This window comes from Hemiscyllium ocellatum, chromosome 5, assembly GCF_020745735.1.
Source record: "Hemiscyllium ocellatum isolate sHemOce1 chromosome 5, sHemOce1.pat.X.cur, whole genome shotgun sequence".
Lineage (NCBI taxonomy): Eukaryota > Metazoa > Chordata > Chondrichthyes > Orectolobiformes > Hemiscylliidae > Hemiscyllium > Hemiscyllium ocellatum.
In genome coordinates, this window is record NC_083405.1 from 95,867,042 (window position 1) to 95,884,111 (window position 17,070).

At 41.3% G+C, this 17,070-nt stretch overlaps 1 protein-coding gene across 1 annotated transcript in view; it reads right to left on the bottom strand.

Moving 5' to 3' along the window:
* The window catches only part of LOC132815792 (rho GTPase-activating protein 21-like), a 249,534-nt gene that overhangs the window by 129,583 nt on the left and 102,881 nt on the right, over positions 1-17,070 (bottom strand). The window contains exons 3-4 of the mRNA XM_060825005.1: positions 10,257-10,436; positions 4,194-4,218 (exon numbers count right to left, since the gene is read on the bottom strand). Coding sequence (XP_060680988.1) covers positions 4,194-4,218; positions 10,257-10,436 — 205 coding nt within the window. The remainder of the gene's footprint in view (positions 1-4,193; positions 4,219-10,256; positions 10,437-17,070) is intronic.

Here is a 17,070-nt window from a genome sequence, read left to right on the forward strand (position 1 = left end):
CTAAGTAATATTTGCACCTTACAAATGTCAAGTGATGACTATCACCAGTAAAAGACTATCTAACTATAGCATTTTGACATTCATTGGCATTACTTATCACTGAATCTTCTATTGTCGATATCCAGGGCATTACCATTGACCAGAAACTCAACTGGATTCACCATATGAATGCAGTGCTGCAATAGCAGGTCAGAAGCTAGAAATGCTGCAGTGAATAACTCCCTTTCTGACTCCCCAAAGCCTGTCAACTATCTACAAGACATGTCAGGAGTACGACGAAATAGATTCCACTTACCTGGATGAACCCAGCTCCAACAAACTTAAGTTTAACACATCCAGGGTAAAACAGCCTGTTTGACTGAATTCCAGAGTCCAACATCCACAGAATCTCACATCCATGAACAACTACTTCACCACCAACACTCAGTTGCAGTGCATCTTGTAGATGCTGCTGAAATTTACCAAAGCCTCTTAACCATTCAAGTCTACAGCTACTTTCATCTCAGACAAGGGCAGCAGATACATGGGAAATTACCATTGCAAGTTGCCCTCAGAGTCCCTTAACATCGTGACTTGAAAACATTACCATTCCTTCTGCTTCTTTCGGCTCAAAATACAGGAATTCTCACCCTAATGGCATTGCAGGTCTACCCATTGCACATGCTCTAACCCTAGCATGTTAGGGCAACTTGGGATGCACACCAATTGTTGGCTCAGCCAGCAACCTCCTCACCCCATGAATTAATTGTTTTTAAAAAATGTAGCTTCCCACTTTGACCTCAAGCTTGGCACTTTAATTATGATTTGCCATTTTTTTTAGGAACATATGAAAAAGGATATGACTTTCTAACTCAAGAGAGTTTTGAGGCAGTTACTTGAATATTATGTACATCAGATTTAGATTGTTGCAGCAAATGCAAGGAGGAAATAATTACTACACAGAGCCCTGGATGTATTAAAAAAATCATCCATACACTTGTGAAGCATCGACAATCTTGATCAAGTCCTTTCCTCCATTCATGGTTGATTTAGAGCTCCTGAGCCCTAATATCATTATTTAGCCATGATAAAACAGAACAAGTCACGATAATAGGAATATCTGAAAATCATAAAAAACAATTAGTTGCAAATTATACCATATCAGAAAGAGCTGAGGAAATACACAGTATATGGCAATTAAAACTATACTTCAGAATAACTGCAGAAGACTGTATCTGTGGAGTTGACCAAACACTGAGATGCTTGGCATCAGCAGACAAAAATTGCAATGTTCACCTGTTTCCAAGTCACTACTGCAGTTTCATTTTTCTAAATGCAAACTTCATCTAAAAAAACAATTTACAAGATATCAGACAAGATAACTGGTCAGGCAATGTTTCATGCCCATTCTGAATTCGGGGGATTCTCTCACTGAATCATTGCAGTTCTTCTGACAATGGCTTGCTTTGGTGTTAAGTAGGAAGCTCTCAGATATTGGCCCAGCTAAAATAAAAATAGCAGCAAGACATGTTCAAGTCAGTTTGATGTATAACTTAAAAAGGAGTGCAAATTGAGCTCTCAATATGTACTTGATTTCCTGCATTTGCAGAAGATTTTACAAGATATAGATCACAAATGTAATAATCCCTATGGTGTGGAAACAGTCCATTCAGCCCATCAAGTTCACACCGACCCGCCAAACATCAACCCACCCAGCACTCTATCCTATCTCTAATCCTGCACTTCCCATGGCCAATCCACTTAGTTCAAAGATGAGCAGGCTATGGAAGGAAACCAGAGGGCCCGGAAGAAACTCTCGCAGATATGGGGAGAATGCACAAACTCCATAAAACAGTCGGCCAAAGCTGGAATGGAACTCAAGGCCCTGGCATGGTGAGACAACAGTGCAACCTAGGTGATCCAGTGTGCCATCCATTGGTCCCTTTCGATTTATCCATTTAGAAAGAATCTACCCGACTGCTCACAAAATGCAGCACAAACTTTATTGGCTGATTCAAATACTGAAATGGTCTGTCTTCTCCATAGATGTTACTGCACGGAGCTGGCATTCGCCCTGTTTCAGATATCTAGCGTAAGAAATACTGCCAAATCATTTATTAGCTTTTTGCTTCATCCCGAAGTATGGTGAAGAGTTAACAGCAATGAAACAGCATTTAATGTACACAGCATACAACACCAGGTTTTTTTTTAAACCAGTTATTTGAATAAAAGAGTCTCAATTTCTAAACAAACAGATGAGATACTCTTGCTAACTGAAAGTCAAAAAGCTAGGAGTTGAAAACAGAAGGCATTTTACATTTCACTCCTCAAAAACTAAAGGTTCAAGCGAGAGCCACAAAACAAATATCTTTGGCTGCACCTCCCATCCTCCCAGGAAAATGACTGACAGATGTTAAATTAACATCCTCCACCTCATAGAAACGCCACCATTTTGTTTAAAAAAAAGGCTGTCATTGCCCATTCCAATGTCCAGAGCTGGATGCCAAAACTGGACCAGTGACCCAATACGGAGTGCAACTAATTCTATCAATGGGAGAATGGAGAATATTTATTGAGGCAATGAATGTAGTTAATCATCGTGAAAAACAGATTTCAGAGGTAACTGGATTGCAACAAGATACAGAAATGATGACATGTTTTAAAGTTTCTATCCTTGAAGTAGAAACTTAAAAACAAGACTAGATTAAAGCATATGGATAATGCAGCTCTAGAGAGAGGGATTGCTGGGGAAGGTGCCAGGAGTGGAGGTTGGGTTGGTGGGGGGGGGAGTGGACTTGACATAAGAAATGCAAAACTTGCGCCCACACCTCCCCCCTCCTTCCTTCCATATCCATCACAAATTCACCTGCACCTCCACACACATCATTTACTGCATCCGCTGCACCTGATGTGGCCTCCACTACATTGGGGAGACAGGCCGCCTACTTGCGGAACGTTTCAGAGCACACCTCTGGTTCACCCGCACCAACCAACCCAACCGCCCCATGGCTCAACACTTTAACTCCCCCTCCCACTCCATCAAGGACATGCAGTCCTTGGCCTCCTCCATCACCAGACCATGGCAACACGACACCTGGAGGAAGAGCACCTCATCTTCTGCCTAGGAACCCTCCAACCACAAGGGATGAATGCAGATTTCTCCAGCTTCCTCATTTCCCCCTCCCCCCCCCCACCTTATCTCAGTCCCAACCCTCGGACTCAGCACCGCCTTCTTGACCTGCAATCTTCTTCCCGACCTCTCCGTCCCCATCCTCTCTCCGGCCTATCACCCTCACCTTAACCTCCTTCCACCTATAGCATTCCCAACACCCCTCCCCCAAGTCTCTCCTCCACTCCTTTTATCTTAGCCTGCTTGGCACATCTTCCTCATTCCTGAAGGGCTTATGCCTGAAACGTCGATTCTCCTGCTCCTTGGATGCTGCCTGACCTACTGCGCTTTTCCAGCAACACATTTGTCAATACAGTTCGAGAGTAAAGCAACTAGGGGGATCAGCAAAATTTAGTGCCAATTTAAAAACTGTCACTTTGAATGTGCTCCAATTTTAACATGAATATTTAAGATTCCTAAAAAGTAATTGGGAAGCAAAGTCTAGAGTGCGTGTGGGGGGGGCTAGGGCAACAGAAGGCACAATTAGTTTTATGTTAAATAAGCTTTTTATACAGCTATGTATTGCAACAGGAATTGAACATTAATTAGTGCACTCCTCAGAGGTTTGTTTCTTGGGCATCAAATATCTTTAAAAAATGGTTTGTTGGATGTTGTTTGGATCTTTAAAATATCATTCACTTGAGGCTGTTGTTAAAAAATAGTCAACTAGAACAAGTCAAAAACACCTCTTAGAAATTGTGTGTAATACTTCATGGGACAACATAATAAGTACACACGACATTGGGCGTTTGCAAACTTTCCTCGGAAGTCATACTGTCACAAGTCATTTTCACTTTTTACTTAGTCCTATAAAATGCTAAATTTCTCATAAATACACTAAAAATCTTTCTTTCATATTTAATTGAACTTTTTCATCCACGCGCTGCCAGCCTTAAGTACACACCAATTTAGAATTCATTTGTTTTATTCAGACTTCTCTTACAAACTTCAGCATTTTAGAACAGAAGTAGTCATGTTAAAACTAATGCATAATGCTATGAATGGGATTACAAAACTATACCTGAATAAGATCAGCCATACTCACCCCCTTTATTTCCATTTTCTTCATCCTGACAAAAAAAATTACAATTATTTATACAGTATTGAACAACAGTAATGTCTGTAAGCAAACTGCCAAGATTACACTTCCATTAGCCCACAAAAACAATAAATTAGTACTCCAAAAAGTACAGCATAAAATTATCCTGGTGTGTTTCCGAGGATTTCCCACACAAGTTCATACCTCAGATTCCTTAAATGGAAGACTTGCATAAACTACAAGTCATGACCTTCATCATTAAGTGATACAAGAGGACAAGTTACTTAGAACTCTACGAACAATTATCAGCTAACTCAAACAGCAATAGCATAACTTCTGGAAAGATTTGGTCCAATCATAGTGTCACGAGGCGCAAAAAAAAAGTGTTATTAATAGATTCAGTGAAAGAACAAAAACCAATAAATTTTAACGTAAGCAAATGAGATAATCTACTTTGGACCTAAAAAGGATAAACAGCTCATTTAATAATTGCTGAAAAGCTAGAAACAATAGAGGCTCAAAGAACCTCAGGGTTCCAGAGACAGAATCATTATGACATTATGAAATTGTACTGAAAATAATCAATAGAGCTATGGGCTGCTGGACTTTGCATCATATTTGAACACTGCAGAGCTGAGTTCTATATCTTAGGACAGATATATTAGCCTTGCAAGGAATAAAGAGCAGAACAAACAGAATGATACATGGACTTCCAAGGCTAAAAATACAAGACAAGATTACATAAAATGAAGTTGTATTTATTAGAACTTCGAAATTAACAGCCATTTATTAGTTGTAAACTTGCTTGCTGAGCTGGTAGATTTGTACTCAGAAATTTCGTTTAGGTAACAGCGAGCCTTCGACAAAGCACTGGTATTCTGTCCCACTTGCTATTTATCTGTCTTGGTCTGTTGTGGTGGGTGATATCACTTCCAGTTCTTTTCTGGTAAATGGGGTCCAAATCAATATGCTTGTTAATGAGATCCGGTTTGAATGCCAGGCCTCTAGGAATTCCCATATGTGGCTTTGTTTACCACGTCCCACTATTTTTCTTCATTTATTTTTGGTGACTCATGGAATGTCAACGTTGCCGGCTGGACCAGCATTTGTTGATCAACCTCCAGTTCCCTTGAGGTGGTGGTGGTCTGATCAATTGAATTGCTACAATCCATTTATTGTATGTCATTAGGGATGAAATTTCAAGATATTGACTTAGCAAAACTGATGGTTATTGCAATGTATTTCCAAGTCTGGAAGACAAATGGCTGAGAGGAGAACTCGCAAGTTATGGTGTTGTCATGTATTTGCTCCCATCGTCCTTCGAGATGGTAGTGGCCATGAGTTTGAAAGATGCTATCGCAGGAGCTTGGTGAATTTCTGCAGTGCATCCACTGATCAACAGTCTGACCCAGGATGATGACAGTGGGGACTTCAGAAATAGTAATGTTGTTGAATATCAAGGGGTGGTGATGATTAGATTTTCTCTTGTTGGAAATGGTGATTGCTTGGCACTTGTGGGGCATGAAGGTTACTTGCTTATCCAAACCTGGTTGTGGTCTAGGGTGCCCTGCTCTTGGGGAAGGACTGCTTCAGTATATTAATAATGCTTAACATTGTGCTATCAGCAGCAAATATCCCCACTTCTGATCTTATAATAGAAAGTAGTTCATTAATGAAACAGCTGAAGATGCTTGACCTTATGACAATCCCCTAAGGAACTCCCGACAAGAGGTCCAAGAGTTGGTTGACTGACCTGCAACAACTACTTCTACCTTTGTACCAGGTTAACTCGCATTCTCCCACTCACGATTCCAGGTGACTTTAATTTTGCAAAGCATTCCTTGATGCCACAAACTATCAAATGTAGCATTGATGGTCATGGACTGTCACAGCCATCACATCTTTGAAAATCAGCTCTTTTGTCCATGTCTGATCCAAGGCTGTAATGAGGTTAAGAGTTAATTGGTCTTGGAGGAACCCAAAGTGTCAGGTAGAGGAAATTGCTAAATAGAATTTAATAGTATTGTTGATGACACCATCCATCACCTTACTAATGAGGAGTATATGGAAAGGATAGTATTTGGCTGGGTCAGATTTGATCTATTTGCACGTACAGGAGATACCTGAACAATTTTCCATATTTCCACTGGTAGATGCCAGTCTTGCAGCTGTTGGGTAACAGCTTTACAAAGGTGCAGCAAGTTCTGAAGCATAAATCTTTAGGACATTTGTCAGGGCCCTTAGCCTTTGCAGTCTCTACTGCTTCCAGTCATTTCTTGATATCACTGAATGAATTTGGTTGAAAATTACCATCTACGATGCTGGTGAATTGAAGATTGTGGCAAATTGTGTTGGAATACGATTCTGCTACTGCTAATGGCCCACCGCAGCTCATGATTGCCCTGTTATGAGCTACTAGATCTGTTCAAAGTGTATCCCATTTAGCACGACAATGATATCCTCAAAGTGAAAATGGGTCTTTGGCTCTGATGCGCAACAGCCATTCTTACTGATCCAGTCGTGAAAAGGGACATCTGCAGGAGGCAGACCGTTGAGGATAGATCAAGTGTGTCTTTCCCTCTTGATGGTTCCCTGATGCAAACCCAGTATAACAGCTATGTCCTTTTTAGAATTTGACCACGTTGGCCCATAGGATGCTGCTGAGCCACTCCTGGTAATGTCAAAAGATTCCTCACTCAAAGCATTCTTGCTGTCTCCAGTGCATCCTCAAGTGGTGTTCAACATGGTGGCTTTCTGATTCAGCAACCAAACTCAAATATGGTGATACAAAATGTTACTCCATGAAACAGTATGTTGCAATTCTGAGTACAATTATGGCAGACTGTTCCTTGATTAGCATGTGAGACAGCACTCTTCATTTCAGCATTGGCCTCCAGATGTTAGTAAGAATGACAATGCATTGTCAATTTCTTTTCCAGTCGAAAAGTGGGTCAGGCAGCATCGGATGAGCACGACAGTCTACATTTCGGGAATAAGCCCTTCATCAGGAATGTGTGATGTAGTGGGATGGGGGTAGGAAGATAGCTTGGAAAGCGATAGGTAGATGCAGATGGAGAGTGACGGTGATAGATCGGAGTGGAGGGTGAAGCGGATAGATGGAAAGGAAGACAGACAGTTGGGATAATTCAAGAGGGCAGTGTCAAGTTGGATGCAACTGTGGGAGTCAGTGGGTTTGAAGTAGATGTCAGTGTTGAGATGGTCACTGGAAATGGAGACGGAGGGGTGAGGGATGTATCCAAGATGTTCGGGTGAACTTGGATCAGGATAGAATGTTTTTGTGAGGTTGATGAACTGTTCAACCTCGTGTGAGCATGAGGTGGCATTGATAAGCTATGTTGATGACTGTAAGAAAAGGTAGCGAATGGTGCCAGTGTAACCACAGATGATAAGACTATTCCATGCATCTGACCAAGACGCAGGCAAGGCTGGGCCCCATGCAGATGCCCATGGCTACCCCTTTGGTCTGCAGGGGGTGGGAGGATTCAAAGGAGAAGTTGTTGAGGGTGAGGACTAGTTCAGCCAATCGAGTATCGGTGGAGGGGTACTGGTTGGGTCAGCAGGAGAGGAAGAAAGAGGGTTTGGAGGCCTTCACCATGGCAGATGGATATGTACAGTGACTGGATGTCCATGGTGAAGATGATGTGGCATGGGGGCTAGGGAAACAAAAGTCATGGAGCAGATGGAGAGCGTGGGTGGTGCCTCGAATGTATGTTGGGAGTTCCTGGACCAAGGGGAACAAGACAGTCTCAAGGTGCCCAGAGATAGGTTCAGTGGGACAGGAGTGGGCTGAGACGATGGGTCGACTGGGGCAGTCGGGTTTGTGAATTTTGGGTTTCCTTTCCAGTGCGTTATTTGATGTCAGGCAGCCCAACTGATTCATTCCTTTCTTTAGACTTCACATTACTTGTTACAAAGTGGCTTGCTAGAGTACTTCATAGAGCAGTTAAAAAGTCAACTGCACATACAAAAGAACCTCAATTATCCGAATACCAATTATCCAAAAATCGGATTATCCGAAGATGATCTCTAGGTCCCAATGGAAACATTACATCAAAGACGTGTTTCCAACAGTCATCGCGTCTTTTGTTTACAGTGATTAAACAGGCACTGTCTCCAAATGACTGACCTCCCACCTTCTTTCTCCCCACACTTTCCCTGGAGTTCCAGAGGGGTGTATCCTAAATCCCTCTTCCCCAAATAATCTCTCCAGCATTGTCCTGTACAGGGCAAGCGCGAAACCTGCCAAAAGGCTCCAGGAAAAAGTTGTGTGCGTGCATAGCTGTGCGTGTGCGCTATTTGGAGACTTACCCCACAAACGCAACTGCAGTGGTCTTGTCGTTGGTGTCCAGTCCAGCTGCCCCAGAGTGTGTCCGGGTGTGCGCAGGGTTGCGGGGGGGGGGGCACAGTGTCAGACGGGGCTGGGGGCGCAGTGTCAGGTGTGTTTGGGGGCGTGGGATGATGCTTGGGGGCAGGGGGGTCTAGGGTAGGGCCAGTGTCAAGACGGGATTGGGGCAGGGGATGATGTGGGGGCCACTGTCAGACAGGTCTGGGGGCAGGGTGGTGTCAGGCAGGGTTGGGGGCGGGGAGTGTTGCACAGGGCGGGGGTGGTGTCAAACAGGATTGATAGCGGGGTGGGCAATGCGTGGAGACGGGGGGGGGGGGGGGGGGTGTCAGATGGGGTTGGGGGCAGTGTCAGACAGACAGTGTTGGGGCGAGGTCTTGCGCGCTGTCATGCTGCCTTACCTCCTGAAAGGTGAGCAGACTTTAAAAACTCCAAGCCCCAGAGGAAAGGCATTTAACCGATTAACCCAATAATCGATTATCCAAACGAAATAGTGCCTGCCCATCACATTTGGATAATCGAGGTTCCACTGTAACTGAAACTTAATCTGTTAAGAACAACAGATTACGTACATAGTGGGAAGCTATTTCAAGTGGCTGGGGAATCTAAACCACAAAGGAATCATCCAAAGGAAATCAGAGCCAGACTATTCAGGAGGAAACTTAGAAATGATTCTATAAGAGTTAAACACCCTTTTGGAAATGGTAGTTAATGCTAGTTCAGAAGATATCTATTCATTCAGAATGAAAACTTTGGATAAATTATAGGGATCATTGTATATATGGCAAAAACAGGTTAAATTGCAGAAGAGTTACGACAGAATCAACAGCCACTGTAGCTGGAGGTGCTAAATGGCATAATTTTGTTCCCAAGTTCAGGACATTTCTCTTTTAAAAGAAAATTGAGCAGCTGCGTTATTAAGGAAGCAATTCTTTTCCTATTTGAAGCACTCAGCCCTCAGCTTTGACACCTCAAGACCTAAAACAGAAATCAAAAATACAACTACAATTGTGAACATTTAAAAGAACAAAGGACTTTCCAATAACCTATATATTGTAGTTGAATTGAAGGATCATATCAAACATTCTGAAATGATTCATTAACATGAGCACCACCTACCATGGATGCCAGTTTTTACAAATACTAAGACCAGAAAAGAAAATCAACTGACACCTTAACTTAAGCCAGAATATTAAATGAAGTGTATCACAACTTAAGAGGCTGAACTTAAACAACTAAACCATCAATTAGAAAGCGGAATTTTTTTTCACAATTAGTAAAATCCTTAAAAACTTTAAAGAACCACAAAAATGTTTAATGTATTTAAATAAAGCTTTGAAATGCTATAGATGCAAGCATCACTTCATTGCTAAATGAAGGATTAATTTAAGACAACCACAAATTACAAAAAGTTTCAACGTAGAAGCACAGGTTGGCATACAACTGTTGTTACAACCATTACAGACTATTCCAAAAACAGCTTGCGTTACATTTCTATCTCAGTGCATACAACTTGTTAACACAATTTTAAACATTACATTAAGTTGCTTAAAAGCTGTCCACAGCAACTTAAAATTCTAATCAGATTTGTAGTTATTGACATAACTCTGTTCAATTAAAATACTAAATGAAAAGGAAATACAAGTTTTCAACAAAATAGTTTTGGTAAGTAACTAAGAGCTGCTTATTACTTTAAAGTATCTAACCTTTATATTGGTATGCACAGCAGACTCTGGGGGATAGACAATGAAGTGCCTCAGCGTAAATCCAAAGCCTTGTGAATTTCGTCGTAGACGAATAGTTTTTGGGCCTGGCCACGAGAAAATGTCTTCCACCAATGGAGAGATGGCGTCAACTTGCCGACTTCCATTCTTCTTGTTTTTTCCCTATGGTAAGAAAACAATTAAGATCTGTCAACAGCAATTTTTACTCGAATACAAATAAAGAATCATTAAAATATTTACAGTAAAGAAGCTTTCCTTCCGAACATAAGTTTCTTTCTCTTCTTTACCAAAAGTACACATCCATTGCAGATTCAGCAGTCTTTTTTTTAAAAAAAGGTTCCCTTACAGCAAAAAGTGTTGCACAGATTATTCCAGATCTGGATACTAGTCTCTGGTGTTTACCAGAATTCTCATTTGTTCCTCAAAAGCTAGAAAAGAATATTCACAAAAGAAAATGAATATTTTAAAAACACTTTTAACCTTGCACTCATTAGGACATTTGACAAGAATACAAAAAGGAGGAAATGAACAGTATTTATATTGCATGAGAGAAGAATGCTGATTGATTTAATTGAAAGTCAACCATCAAGGTAAAAACAACGACTGTATATGCTGGAAACCAGATTCTGGATTAGTAGTGCTGGAAGAGCACAGCAGTTCAGGCAGCATCCAAGGAGCAGCAAAATCGACGTTTCAGGCAAAAGCCTTTCATCAGGAATAAAGGCAGAGAGCCTGAAGTGTGGAGAGATAAGCTAGAGGAGGGTGGGGAGAAAGGAGCACAGAGTACAATAGGTGAGTGGGGGAGGGGATGAAGGTTATAGGTCAGGGAGGAGAGGGTGGAGTTGATAGGTGGAAAAGGAGATAGGCAGGTAGGACATGTCTGGACAAGTCAAGGGGACAGTGCTGATATTTCATCACCATTTTACCACCTTTCATCCCTCATGCCGATATTCTAACCTAAACTGAGATTGTAGCAAATTTGTTTTGAAATTCATGTTATTTGTCACTTGTCAGCTCAAACCTATATATTGTCCACATCTTGCTGCACATGTGCACAAAACTGCTTCAGTAGCTGAATCGTCACAAATAATAATGAACATTGTGCAATTCTCAACAAATATTCCTAATTCTGATCTGAATTCAGATGGAGGGAAGGTCATTGATGGAACAGTTGAAGATAGTTGATTCTAAAACACTTGGAGGAAATCCTGCCTGGGACTGAGATGACTGATTTCTAACAACTACCATGTTCCTTTGTACTAGCTATGACTCCAAACAAGTTTCTCTAATTCCTACAGACTTCAGTTTTGCAAGACCACCTTGATGCCTTTCTCAAGTCAAATGATGGTTTGATGACAAGGGCTATCAACTCTATCTCACATCTGAAAATCAGCACTTGTGCTAATGTGAATGAAGCTGTAATGAGAGTCAGGAGCTGAGTGGTCCTCAATATTAATCAGGTCTCACAGCATATGCAATATCCAAATAGTCTTCAGTTCTTTCTTGATACCAGAGTGAAATGTATTGGTTCCATACTTACACTTTTAATGCAAGGTACCTCAGGGAAAAGCTTGAGCTTGACCATCCACTTGGCACTTCTGGCAGAAGAGGGATGTAAAGTCTTCAGCCATGTCTTTTGCACTAATGTGCTCAACTTCTCCATCAATGAAGATGGGAAATTTGTGATTTCTCCCGTCTTGTTAATTGGTTAAATTGCCTACCACCATTCAAAACTTATTGCAGAAGGACTGCTGAACTCAGATCTGATTGGTTTATGTGGGCTTGCTTAGGTCTCTCTTGCTAATTCTGTTGTTTGGCATGAAGAAATCCATATGTTATAGCTTCACCTGATTAACAGCTCATTTTTAAGTATTGTTGATGCTGTTCCAGCCATATTCTTTAATACTCAGGATTACCGTGATGGAAAAGCACATCAGATCAGGCAGCATCCGAGAAGCAGGAAAATCAACGTTTCAGACAAAAGTCCTTCATCAGGCTTTTGCCCAAAACATCGATCTTCCTGCTGCTCGGATGCTGCCTGACCTGCTGTGCGTTTCCAGCACCAGTCTAATCTTGACTCTGATCTCCTGCATCTGCAGTCCTCACTTTCGCCTATATTCTTTAGTACCCTTCATTTGAACACAGCTGATCGCCTGGCTTGACGGTAATGGTAGAATGGCAGATATGCTAGACTATGAGGTTAAAGATTTTGGTTGAATATAATTTCTGACGGACTGCAGCACCTCACCAGTTTGAGTTCCTGGAACTGTTTGAAATCTGTCTCATTTAGCAGGGTGACAATGACACACACAACACAGCGGAGGATATCTTCAATGTTGGACTTCATCTCCACTAAGATGTGGCTGTGGTCACCCTCACCAACACTGTCTGAACTTTGCTAAAGGTAAACTGGCAAGAACAGGTCACAGTTTTTTTTTTAAAAAACCACTCTCTTGTTGGTTCTCTCATCACCTGCCACAGATCCAATCTAGCAGCTATGACCTTTAGGACGAAGCCAGCTGAATCAGTAGTGATGCTATTGAGGCACACCTATTGATAGATATCCATGTCCCTGCCAAGACTACATTCTGTGCGCTTGCCATTCTCGGTGCATCCTCCAACTGGTTTTCAACATGGAGGAGTACTAATTAATCAACCAAAACTTGCGATAGGTAATGACCATGAGGTCCATAGATTAGATAGGCATATTCAGAGAATGCAGAAAAGACTTTTTGGCCCATTGAGTCAGCACCAACAAAACTATCACTGAAACAGCACTAATCCCAATTTCCTGCAGGTTTCCCATATCCTTGAATGTTATGACACTTGAAGTGCTCATCCATTTATTTTTAATGATGATTATAAGGTTTCCAGCCTTCACTACCTTTCCAGGCAGTGCATGCCAGATTCCCACCACTCACTGAGAAAAAAGGTTTGGCCCAAATCCCCTCTGAACCTCTTGCCCCTTATACTAAAACTATATCCTCTCATGACTGGAAACCAGAGCATCCGGAGGAAACCCTTGCCTGAGGCGGGAATTGAACCCGGGTCTCTGGTGCTATGAGGCACCAGTGCTAATCACTGAGCCACCGTGCCACCCACTGCGATAACCAGAACTGCATACTGTACTCCAGTTGTGGCCTAACCAATGTGTACAACTCCAACATTACCACCTTGCTCTTATATTCCATGCCACAACTAATGAAAGCATATGCCTTAACTATCCTATTCATTTGCTTTGCCTTCTTCAGAGAACTATGAATAATTACCCCAAGATCCCGCTGTTCCTCTAAGCTACTCAGGGTGCTGCCATTCATTAAAATATTCCCTCATCTTGTTTCTTCTTCCAAAGTGCATTACCTTGCATATATCATGGTTAATTACCAGCTGCCACTGGTCTGCCCATCTGTCCAACCCATCTGTAACGTCTTCTAGCCTATAACTTCTTCCCTATTGACCACTCTACCAATCTTAGCCAAGTGTGCAAATTTGCTTAATACTCTCTCCCCACCCAATCCCCTACACACTTTCATCATTTTCATTTATGTATGTAACAAACAAGAATCCCAGTACTGACGTTTGGGGAGCACTGCTGGACATTGGCCTCCCTTCACTCAAACAGCCGTCTACCACTATTCATTGTGTCTTATTACTAATCAAGTTTCCCTTAATTCAATGCAGTTTAATCTTCTCAATCAGTCTCCCATGGGACCTTGTCAAAAGCTTTACTAACATACAGGTTTCCTTGCCAATATCCTAATTAAGTGCATGGAAAGGGCATTAGCAGAAGTCAAACCAGGGAGATACCTATGAAATGGATAGAAGCAGTCCAACATCTGTGGTGAACTAATCAAACAAGTCCAAAATATGGTTCATAGTTCAGAATTGCAGATACTTTGCTAACTAAAAACACCATCAAAATCAAAAATCCCTCATATCAGATTTATAGCAGAAATGTGGAGGTCATACTCTACCATTTCGTCTGTTAATGCTATTAAAGATGGTAAGACAGGACTCATACTCTCCCTGGAGGCATGTTTTTGAACACAGAACATAAAATGTTACATTTTGCGTCAAATAGATATTAAACCAAAAACATTCTTCAAGCGTCGGATGAAAATTTTATTGAGTGGAAGTGTTCACTCACGACACAGACCGTTTCAAATAATTTGATCTGGAGTGGGTCCTATTAGGTCAACTCCAAAACATGGTTCATAGTTCAGAATTGCAGATACTTTGCAAACTAAAAATATTCACTTATCTCAATAAACAAATACTAGACTGGCTTTGTCCAGATCAGTATACTTGCTTCATGTTTTGCTCTTGCCCAACTCTTAGAGATCATTGCAGTAGGAATAAAGACAGCCATCAAAAACATGAGAGCTTAAAATGTCTCAAGACATGATTTGGCTTGGATTAATCTCAGAACTACCTCTAAAAGAGTGCACTTCCAGCCTGTAGCAAAGCATAACACTCAAACAGGCACACAGGTGAAATATTTATACCATGCAGGCTTGAATCAGTGAAGGCGATTTACAGAAGTGCAAAATACTGGAGATGCTGAAAATCAAACTAAAACAAAAATTCTGGCAATGTTCAGCAACATTTGTACCTGTGCCCTAGACAACAGTTTAAATATTCCCAAATGTTGGGCTGAAGAAGTTATGCCCGCTCCATGTTCAACATAACCTGCCCCTACAATAAAAAAGGTTCAGTGCATTAAGAGGTACAGTCAGGTTATTTCATGTAGAATATTAGACTGTACTTCAGACAAGAATTTGCAGTTCCTCACACCAAGCAGGATTATTCTTGCATCAACCAAATATAATAAAACTAACTAGGAAAATTTGGCAGCTGGTTTGCGCATTTCATGGTCCCAAAGGCAGCATAGTGATTCAGCGGCTAACACTGCTGCCTCAGTGCCAGGGCATCAACTTCAATTCCAGTCTTGGATGACTGTGCATGGAGTTTGCATGTTCTCCCCATGTCTGTGTGGATTTCCTCCAGGTGGTCTGGCTCCCTCCCACAGTCCAAAGATGTGCAGGTTAGATGGCCTGGCCACATTAAATTGCCCTGTAGTGTCGAGGGATATGTAGGCGAGGTGGAGATAGGATCAAGGAATAGGTCTGGGTGGGATGCATTTTGAGGGTCAATGCAATCTCAATGGGCCAAATGGCCTCTTCCTGCACCATAGGGATTCTACAATTCAAAATCAATGAATTTGGTGTGCCAGCTTAACCAATCTCAGTCACTGAAGCAGCGAGTGGACTATACTTATCTTTGGTGATTGCAGTCTGAGAAAATACTAGAATGTAGTTTTTGAAGAGATATTGGAAGTGATAACAGGAAATATAACAAAACTGCTTAATTAACTATGCCTACATTGTAAACAGGTGGTAAGAATGGATTAATATTGTGATCTTTTTTCCCCTTAATATTCAATAGCTCAATTACAGATGTTGGAGGAAGCCAAATCAAATTTCTTATAAGTCTGGTAATTTTAAAACTTTTACTTGAATTTCCAGTGACTGTGTGGAATGATCACAAGACGGACCTTTAATATAACAATCTATAAGCAACATTAAGGAATCAATAAATTAATATCCGAAATTCAAGTCTCATTTGTCAGCATTTGGGCCATGTCCCTCTAAACCTTTCCTATTCATCTATCCATCCAGATGTCTTAAGTATTGTAAGTGTACCAACCTCCACCATTTCTTCTAGCAGCTTATCCCATACAAACAGCACCCTGCGTGAAAAGGTTGCCCCTTACGTCCTTTTTATATTTTTTCCCTCTCACCTTTAGCCTTTGCCTTCTTGTTTTGGAATTCCTCTACTCTCCATTCACCCTACCCGCACCCCTCATGATTTTATAAATTTCTATATGTTCATCCCTCAGCCTCCAATGTTCCAGGGATAATAGCCCCGGCCTATTCAACCTGTCCCTATAGCTCTTCTGCTCTGAGCAGAAGAGATCGCCAATGTAACTATGGTGATGACTAACAATCCAATGCCACAGATATTCTTTAATTTACTGAACATTTTATTCATCAAGAATCAGTCCAAGGCCCATTTGACTCCTGGTGACCAGATTTTTTTTCTTTTCCCAAACAGGTAACCCTTAATCTCCAAAGCAACTTTCTCCTAGCTGTGTTATGGAGAAGAGGAGGGGGTAGATCTTCCAAACTCTTTTAAACCCACACAAATTTTGTCTCTTCAATTTGAGTACAGACTCCCAACCTTCACAACTTGTAGCGAATAAACTGCATTGTACACACTCCAGATGCAGAACTAGCTGCCTCCATCTCTCTACTGTCTTTCTCTTAGATTCCCGTGACAATTTTTTTCTGGCAGTATTTACAACCATTTTCACTGGACCCTTACCTTCTCAAGGCTCATTGCTATGGCCATGTAAATTACCATGGTTATAGATCCAAGTGAAAATGTTAGTTAGTTATCTTTCGCTTCATAACTTAATTTCATCTTGAAATCAAAGAGACAATTTCAAATATAACTATTTGTTGAACTTGTCATTCGGTTGTCTTCAAGGAACCATGTACACCAAAATCCTTCTATCCTCAGTACTATGCAAGGTCAAACCATTCATCATGTTCTTTGGCTAGTACAGTATAGAATGCAACCAAACGAAAGCCACTTGTGTGAGAAACAAATATCTACCTGCATTGCAAGTTCTTTTAAATGAAGTAGAAAGCTTTCCTAAGCTTTCTAAAAGTTGTTACCCATGTAGTTGAACATAATGGTGCTAATCAAAAACAAACAAAGATATTCGGATCAC